The following is a 9,841-nucleotide window of genomic DNA, read 5'->3' on the forward strand; positions in this document are numbered from 1 at the left end:
TGCACCGCTGGTGAGAATGGAAAATGATGCAGGCACTGTGGGAAACAGTATGGAAGTTCCTCAAAAAATTAAATACATTGTTGGCTCCAAGAGCTGCTTGTATGCTTATTTGGTGTGAACCTGGTACATCCTTTGTGAAACAGCAGCTGAATTCCCAGCCAGGGTAGGAGTCAGACTGAGAACCATGATCATATTAATTCGAAGGTGGCGGGTCAGCATGGTTCTGGGGTGCAGTTTATGATTAAGAGGCATACACCACTTAGTCAATTAATGAATTTATTTAGTAAATTAAATTACTGGGAAAGACAGGGTTTGCTTGATGAGGCAGATCAGATTCTGATCTGAGGGCAGCCAACCATGGAAACAGACACACCCACACCGTGGGAAAGGGAGGATGAAGACAGGAACGAGGTGCAGGAGCGGCAGGTGGGCGGGGTCCAGAGGAAGGAAGCAACCTGCTCCTTCACTCCAGACCTCTGTCCCTCCAGACCAAGAAGACGTCCTCAGTGAGAAAACCGTCGTTTGGTTCCACCACTCCCCACTACTACAGTGTGGTTTTCTCTATCCTTTCATTTTCCCCTTCCCCATTCCTTTATTGTACGTATAGTAACAGGTGTATGTGCACAGTGTTTGCATTTTTAACAAAATGACCAATGGTATGTTTCAATCAACCTCAAATGGAGATGGGATGGAGAAAAATACTGGCTCTGTAAAAATACCCTCTTTATCCATTACTGAGAACTCAATTAGCTCTTATCTTTACATCCCAATCAGTTATTTTGCTCACACTGTTTAACAAAAAAAGGACAACATCAAAATTGCATACCTTGTTTGATTGCAGAATTTTAATGTTTTTCACTTATCATTGTAAAACTAAGGACAATTTTTTAAAAGATTTTATTTATTTTTAGACAGAGGAGAAGGGAGGGAGAAAGAGAGGGAGAGAAACATCAATGTGTGGCTCCCTCTCACGCACCCCCAACTGGGGACCTGGTCTGCAACCCAGGCATGTGCCCTGGCTGGGAATAGAACCGGCTACCCTTTGGTTCATAGACCTGTGCTCAATCCACTGAGCCACACCAACCAGGGCCAATTTTGTAACTTTTTTTGTATGCAGCTGTTACATGTAGGGCAATCTGTCTTTAAGTAAGGATAAATTAAAAGAAGTGCATCCTAGATAGCTTTCCTTTCAAGTCAAGTATCTTGTTTAAACTTTTCGTTTAAAATGAAAAATAGCCCTGGCTGGTGTGGATTGAGTGCTGGCCTGCAAACCAAAAGATCACAGGTTTGATTTCCAGTCAGGGCACATGCCTGGGTTATATAGGCCAAGTCCCAGGTAGGGGGCATGTGAGAGGCAACCACACATTGATGTTTCTCTCCCTCTCTTTCTCTCTCTTTCCCCTCTCTAAAAAAATAAATAAAATCTTTTTAAAAAGAAAAACAATTAATTACATTATTACCATATAACCCAGCAGTCCCACTTCTGATATACAGGGCCAGCACAAATAACACCCCCTTTTATTACAAAATCATAAGCATGTAATTCTGTAACATAACAATATCACATGACATTTTAGGTGAAATGTTCAGATTAAAACTATGTTACTCCCCTACTAACCACACTCAAGAAGGTGTTACTTCTGCCAGACCCTGTATATTCAAAAGAGCTTGAAGAAAGGTCTAGAAAGATATTTGTCCACCATGTTCATAACAGCATTGTTCACAATAGCCAAAAGGTGGAAGCAACCCAAGATCTACCAAAGGATGAATGGATAAACAAAATGTAGTATACATCTACAATGGAATCTTATTCAGCCTGAGAAAGAATGGAATTCCTTTCTACAATGTGGATGAACCTGGAGGACATAATTCTAAGTGAAGTAAGGCAGTTAACAACAAGAAAAATACTGTATGGTTCACTTATGTGAGTTCCTTAGAGGAAAATAAAGACAGAAAGTAAAGTGTTTGCCAGGGGCTGGGGGAGGGAGGATGGAGAATTATTGATTAGTGGGGACAAAGTTTCAGTTCGGGAAAATGAAAAGAGTTCTAGAGATGGATGGTGGGGATGGTTGCACAAAAAATTCAAGTGTACTTAATGCCATTGAATTGTACACTTAAAATGGATAAGATGGTAAATTTTATGTGTATTTTGCTGATTAAAAAATAAAAGACCTTCTGTGTAAACACACACACAGAGATACCCATGCATACACACATCCCATTCCATGGCCTCATTGCCAGCTCACTAAACTGTAAAATCCTTAGCCAGCTTTCAAGGCCCTTACAACCAGACCACAGCCTACCTGTCCAAGCTCACCTCCTTTCTCACCATCCCGTGTGCACCATCCCCCTTCCACCCAACTCCGATTTTCAGAACCCACCATGTGCTGTAAATCTTGCTGGCCTGGCCAACAACCTTCTTCTGCATGGAATGTCCACCCTCCAATCTTCACTCACTCACCCTTCAAGGCCCAAATCAAGTGCCACTTCCTCCAGGAAGCCTACCTAACTCTTGACATTTTGCACATTGTACCATGTGCCTGCCACGTGCTCCCCAATTGGCCTGAAAACTCCTCCACAGTGAGCTGTGTCACAGACCTTCACATCCCCAGTGCCTCACTTGATGTCTTTCACATAGGAATGACTAGAGAAATTAGAAACAGAAAGAATCTGGCTCACCTTGTGCACACCATGTGTTTTTCTTGGGAATAACCAGAACTCTCTCAGGGCCTAGAAGGTAAGGAGCTACTTATTTCCATTTCATCCTATGGCTTCAACTGCTTTGCCCTTTGGTTTCTGTCTTCCACACTGTGACTCCCTGTCTTCCCATCTGCTGGGCAGGGCTTAGATGCTAGCTTCCCAGGCTTGTTAGAACTGTGAGTAAAGTAAGAGTAAATAGGCACTGAAGAGCCCACTGGGGCTCCCATGCAAATACGCTTCTTTGCACAGACCTCATGGAATCTATTCTGACTTCTCTCTGCTTTATCTGGTTCCTCTTTGGTTTGTGACTGAGCTGGAGGGATGAGGTTGTAACATAGACCAGGCTTCTACTCTGGGCATGAAGACACATCAGTGTTGCCAGACTAGATTTCCCAGAAAGTGGGAACAAAGTCTCCTGCTCCAGTCACAACTCCCTTCTCCCCAGCACAGCCAGACCCAACAGCACAGAAGTTAAATCTTCCATCCCACCCCTTGAGAGCTCAAACTGTCACCCAGCCCTTGGAATCTGGTTTAAGGCTCAGCACACAGAAGTCTCCCAGCAAATGCTTCCTAAATAAGCACAAAAGGACAACAGCAAGCTACTGCCTCCCAGGTGCTGACACTGAATTGTGAGGACACAAAGTCATTGCCACCCCAGCTGCTGGGCTCATGAGAAATCCACACACACCCACATGATCAACCCATGAGGACACAGAGGCACTGTGTGCACACACCACAAGCATGATTATGGCACACACATGTCTCTGTGCCCAGCTTGGCCAGTGTCAAGTACACAATCGCTAAACATACACACACACTCCTATAGAGCCAGGGGTAAGGTGAGGCAAGTGATGTGAGCTGTGCAAGTGCAGAGTTGAATTTTGTCTTTATTTAAAATTTTGATATTTTTCTCATCGATTTTTTAATTAATTTTAATTTTCTTAAGTATTGAATTAGGATTTATTTACCTCAGTTTCAGAGCTTTTTGGTACCCCTTCAACTTTGCACCGCAGGGGAGTGCTTCATTTGCCTCACCCTGGAGGGGGCCCTGACACACACACAGGGACAGCGGCCAGCACACCTTTGCCAGGTGTGCGCGCACACACACAGTCTCTGCACAAACCTCATTCCACCAGTAGGTGTCGCCCCAGCCCCTCTTTCTGGGCCCCAGAACCCAGCCCTGATCTTCCCTTCCTTGGAAGAAAATGTCTAATTCACTTATTTTCTAGGAGTCCTTAAGATTTGCCTATTTGCCTTTACTTGCCTCCACCTGGGACATTTACATTTTCTAAAGGGGCCTGGGAAAACAGCATCTTAACCCCAAATAATGGTGCCCTATAATGTGGAATTTTAGGCACAGATGAGGAGGGGTTGTCCTGATGCTTCACATCCAGGAGCAGTGGTTGACTTGAAATGGGCATGCGATGGTGCAAGAGCAGCGTGTTTTCCCCAGCTCTCCCTTGCACAATAGTCCCACGGTTTGAGGAAAAAAAATATTCTGTTGGAGGAGGAGGGGAATTCATTCATTCATTCATTCAACAAATATTTGTTGAGCACCTATTAATGAACAAATAAACCGTGTAAAGGTGGTGACAAAGGCTATGAAGGAAAATAACACAGCATGAGCGCAAAGAATGGCAGTAGGGAGGTTATTTTAGATGGATGTTTGAGGTGGGCCTCTCAGAGTAAATGACATTTAAGCAAAAGGAGAGAGAAGGAATCGAGTAGCTACCTGTGGGAACAGTGTCCCAGGTAGAGGGAACGGCAAGTGCAGAGGCCCTGAGGCATGCAATGCAAACTGAATTACCTCTCCTATCCTATCTTATGGGGACCCCAGGAAAGAGGTGACCCCAAACCCAGACAGTACCAAAGATGTAGCTAGATCTTAGGGGAAATCTAGTGGTCAGCTTTCCATCCTTCCCACATGGAAAGCTGTCTGGTAGCTTCAAGGCATTTATGGGCCACACCCAGAACATTGAAGATATACCCGTGGTGGGTGGACCACTCCTCTGACAGGTGCTACTCCCCTGCTGTCAGGGTCAAATCCAAACCCCTGCCCATAACCCACAAGTTCCCATGTGCTCTACCCCCTCCTGACTGCCCTGGTCTTGTCTCCCTAAAAGTTCCCTTTTGCTCACTTCTCTCCAGCCATAACCAGCCTCCTCACTGCTCCTCAAACTCACCAAGTTTGTTCCCACCTCAGGACCTTTGCACTTACTGTCCCCTGCCTTGAATGTTCTGCTCCTGGATACCCAGAAGGCTCCCTCTGTCACCTCTTTCACGTGTGGCCTCAAATGCCATCTCCTTAGAGACACTGTCCCTGACCACACCTGCTAAAACAGCCCCCACCCCCCCACGATTACTCTTCAATTCTCTTTCCCCTACTTATTCTTTATGACACCTGCATTGTATCATACATTTAGTTTTGATATTGTATTATGTATTTATTTGGTTCTTGTCTGTCCTGCCAGAGGATCGGCTCCAGGAAGGCAGGGATTTGATTACTTGATTCATGGCTGCATTTCAGTGCTTAATCAAGTGCTGATTAAATGGAAGAATGAATGCTTCCTAGAAGGAACTCCTCGTAGCGCCCAGGACCCAGCAGGGACCGAGGGGGGGTTCTGGTAAGCGATGGAGGGGGCAGAGAAGGGACAGAGCTACAATTCTTCAGAGGCCTTCCTCGCCTCCGGCGTCACTCTGGTGGGCAAGCTAGGGCCTGAGGCTGATTTACGACACTGTAGTGCCCACTGTGGCCGCCTGGAGGAATTGCAGCCCATGGTAGGCGCTCAAGCCCCGCCCCAGCGGATTATTCCTGTTTAGCCCCGCCCCCACTGTCCCCAGCTGTGTCCCGTCCCAAATAGCCCCGTTTAGCCCCGCCCCATGGAACCTCAAGTTAGCCCCGCCCCCATTCGACTCTCCCAGCCCTGGGGTCTGAAAGACTTACTTTCCAGCACCCCCAAGCCCATTTCGGCTGTAAAACAGGGAAACTGAGTTCCGTAGGGGCTAGCAAGGGTAGGAGAGAATACCCAGCTGGTGGTTCCAAGGACCCTCCTTGGAAATCAAATTAAACGTCTTTCCTCATTCACTTTTTCGCAGCAGATTCTCAAGTGTATGTTTCTTTGGTTTCTTGTCGCTTTCTTTCTCAGCTGACTCTCTACTTCTCTCTGGTTCACATATCAATTGAGCATCTACTGTGTGTAGCCTGATGCTAGGTGCTGAGCATGCTTCTTATCCCACCTAGTATGTGGGTCCTAAAGTGGGAAAAGAGAGGAGTGCTAGAGGAAGAGAACCCCACAACCTCTCCTTGAGGCCTGAAAATCCAATCTTGAGCCTGACTGTCCCTCCCAATGCCCCCTTCAGGTTGGGTACAAGGGTCCGATTCCTTTCTTTTCTTGACCATGAAAGAGAAAGTGCCAGGACCTTTTCCTTGAAGCTTCTACCTAAACCCCCTCCAAGTGTCTACACAGGCACTGCCCTCAACCATGGAGGGGATTATTTAACAAGAGGGTAAACATGTGGGCTAAGAAACCAGACTGCCTCTGTTAAATCCTAGCTATGCCATTCCCAAGTGGTCTGAGCTTGAGCAAGTGACTTAATTTTTCTGTGCCTCAGTTTCTCCATCTGTTAAATAAGGATAACAATAGCACCCACCATTGGGGTGCTGGGAAGATTAAATTACTTCGTTCATGCTGTGTGCTTGAAACTGCCAGCACATAATAAGCACTTAATAAATGTTCGCTGTGATGATCTTTTTTTTTTTTTCAATTCCGGCTTCCCTCTGAGCTCCTACAGATCTGAGAACCTGAGGGTGCCTCCACCCCCAAGATGGAGGAGGAAAGAGGTTTCCCAACAGCTGAAGAAAGCTTGGACCCCCACGTTTTGTAAGGTGCCCCAAGCCCACCAAAGAGATGGGGTAACATGGAGAGGGAGACCTCCTTCTGTGAAAACATAATGGAGCGTCCAAGACACCAGCGACACACACACACACACACACACACACACACAGATGCATGGATGCACACCTTTGCACACACAGCCCTTGCTCTTTACACCCCCTTTTAAGTGATTTACTCAAAGGCATTGCACAGCACACGGTCACCCCAAACCTCTCACATTGCTATACACCTGAAGACACACATTTTGTAAGACACCCAGGAAGGTGGACAGAGTCATGGGGACACTGTCACACGCTGTCCTCTACACACAGCTATAGCTGCCCAAATACCGCCAGGATTAAGAGTCCTCGCTTGCTGTCACATCACCAGTCACACAGAGTCACACAACTCCCCAGGCACAGCCTCACAAGCCTCACATTGTCACACCAACCCTCCAGCCACAGCCTCCCGCTGTCACACACAGACTCTCCCTCACGTACAAACACCCTCCCTGATCACACCCAGCTCACACAGTTGGACACACACCAGCACAGCCACACACACAAACTCTCAATCACACCCAGCCATGACACAAAGACACACGTTTACCCAGCACCCCTCAGCACCTCACACATGTCCCCATCAGTCACTCACACGTGAGCCCCGCCCCCTTCTTCACATTGGGGGTGCAGGTGAGGAGTGGGGGGCTTCAGAAGCTGGGCGCCTCCAGCCGTGATAGGGGGAGTGAAGGGTAAGCAACATCCCAAAGCCCCCTGAAGTTCCCCCCAACCCCACCTCAGCTCCAGCGAGATGGCGGGCGTGGTGGGCTCCCGGTCACCGAGTTGTTGAGAACCCTGAAGCTGGGGTCAGACTGTCCCCCAAACCATATCAGCTTGAGGCTGGATCTGAAGCCCTCCTTCTTTTCCCCAGAGCCAGGGTGGACATTCCAGCCCATCCCCCGCTGAGACCTCCGCCCCTCGCAGCCCCGGGGGGCCTCGTGGAGCCCCAAACCCCGTTTCTGCGGGAACCCTCTGAGCCCCCCTCCCCTCCTGGAGCCCCCTGCGCCCGCACCTGCCTGCCGGGCCCCTACCTGTCCGGCGAGGCCTGAACACAGCAGCAGCAGCAGCAGCGGCAGGACCGTGAGCGGCCACATGACGCGCCCCCAGCCCGGCCTTCTGTCCCCGCGCCCACCCTGGCGGTGCCTTGGCGCGGGGACGGGCACAGGCGCGACCCCGCCCGCCCCGCCGGGCGACCCTCCGCCACCGCCTCCCCGGCCTCGCCGGCGGCCGGGATTCCGCCCCGCCCCTGGCTCCCCTCACTCGCTGGGAGTCTTTGTTACGGGCTCCGCCCCCCGCCCCGCCCCCAGTTCATCTTAAGAGTGTTGCGGGTGGGGAAGTGGGGGATCCCGCACTGGGGGCAGTACCTGGGGACAAAACCCGCAGCCCCCCAGGCCATTATGCGGGTGTCATGGAGATGGGGGAGGGGTTCCATCACGTGTTTGTAAATTGCACTCTTTCTGGACATTTCCCTCTTTGAAAATGGGGATGGGGGCATCAAGGGGCAGGAGAGTTGGAGGAAGGCCTGGTAGCAAAGGAGAGAAATTGAGAGGCTCCCTCCTTAAAGAACTCAAGAATCAGCAGAGAAACTGAGTCAGAGCCTGTGCAATTGGACGTTGGGGGAAGGGGGTCACTGCCAGGACAAGTGGCCTGAGGCAGAGGTGGAGCCTGAGAGTGAGAAGCAACAACAGGGGCAGAAGACAGACCAGAGGCCAGTGGAGATGGCCAGCAGGGCAGGCCTGCCCCCAAAGGGGGTGCCCTGTTTTCCCTCTCCCTACCCTACCTGCCTTTCCCCACGGGTGCTCCCGCTGAAGTCTCCCCTCCCCCCGCCACACCTGGGACAGTCTCTTACTCCCAGTTCAAAGGCCCAGCATGGGAGACTAGACCATGAGAGAATCAAAATATTAAGCCACCTCCACATGAATAATTTGCATATGAAGGGTGCCCTTGTCCTTCCTCCAACCTTTCTCTGCCTCTTCCTCTTCATCAGTCTCCGGAGGCACCTTTCCTCCACAAAGCCCCTCCTCAATGGCTTTTTTTAGGCGGCAGCAAGCAAGTCAGGTTATAGAAGAATCAGCCATATTATGCAGGAGGCCTGGATTTTTTTCCATCCTACTGTGTGCCAGGCAGATAACACATTATGGATGGTCTTGTCAAAGCGAGGAGAAGAGCTTGGTGTCCTGTAGAACATGGGTTCAACACTGGTTCTGTCACTTCTTGGCCCTATGACCTTAGGCAAAGAGCATCCCTTCTCTCAGAAGACCAGTTTCCTCATAGAATTGCTAGGAGGCATCAGTGACTCATGCGTAAAGAGAGCACCTAGCCAGCACACTCAATCCCCAGAGGACATTACTGTAGTGAAGCATGGGGCTGAGGACACTAGCCATGAGATGTAGGACACAAAACAGAAGCTGAGCCAGGAAAGGCATCTCATCCATCCCCTACCTCCTCTTTCCAAATGGGAGCTGGTCCTTTGCTGACTCCTCAGGCCAAGGCTGCCATAGGCATGGGGTAGGGGAGGCATGCTGGTTGGTGCAGCCCTCGAGCTCTTGACCAAGAGTGGGCTGTGGTCAACACTGAAGTGGGGGAGGGCCCTGCCTGTCCCTTTCCTACCGAGTGGTGTCCTTGGTAGTACTGTGTTTCAAGACTGTGAACAATGTTCCCCTTGGGGCTCTGGTCACTGAAGTGGTCACTGCCATGGTCAAGCTATGGCTTCTGTTGTGTGGTTGACATTCGTCAATATGCCCTTAGGTACATTCTCCACCTGCTTTCTCTGTATCAGGGGAGATAGTCCCCGAAAACTGCATTTGCCAGGTTCCCATGACCCCCTCAAACTATATTTCCCAGGCTCCCCTGCATCTGGCTAGGTTCAGCCAATGGGAGGCCAGGAGGAAGATTGGCAGGTGGGAAGAAAGAAACCAGAGTGTATCTCCCTCTCTCCCCCACTTTGGGTGTCTCTAGGAGCAGCTCTTGTGTCTCCTCTGTGCTCTCCACCCCACTGACAGAATCCATCACAGTTTGTTTGGCTCCTGGCAGGCGGCTGCAGGCCCTGGACTCTGGTAACCGCCTCCTCCCTTTGCTGCTTCAGCCCTGGGTAAGACGGTGGTTTACTAATCTAGAATCGATTCATCTTCTGCCATTTGCTCTTAAAGAGGTGTTAGTTGAACTAACACCTCTGTTTAAATCCACTATTAAGTTTTTGCTATTGAA

General features: G+C 49.6%; 1 protein-coding gene across 1 annotated transcript in view; it reads right to left on the reverse strand.

Moving 5' to 3' along the window:
* The window catches only part of OLFM2 (olfactomedin 2), a 67,486-nt gene extending 59,676 nt beyond the window's left edge, over positions 1-7,810 (reverse strand). The window contains exon 1 of the mRNA XM_028521702.2: positions 7,666-7,810. Within this exon, the coding sequence (XP_028377503.1) occupies positions 7,666-7,728 (63 nt within the window). The 5' untranslated portion in view covers positions 7,729-7,810. The remainder of the gene's footprint in view (positions 1-7,665) is intronic.
* Positions 7,811-9,841: the final 2,031 nt, after the last annotated feature.

Source organism: Phyllostomus discolor, chromosome 8, assembly GCF_004126475.2.
Source record: "Phyllostomus discolor isolate MPI-MPIP mPhyDis1 chromosome 8, mPhyDis1.pri.v3, whole genome shotgun sequence".
Lineage (NCBI taxonomy): Eukaryota > Metazoa > Chordata > Mammalia > Chiroptera > Phyllostomidae > Phyllostomus > Phyllostomus discolor.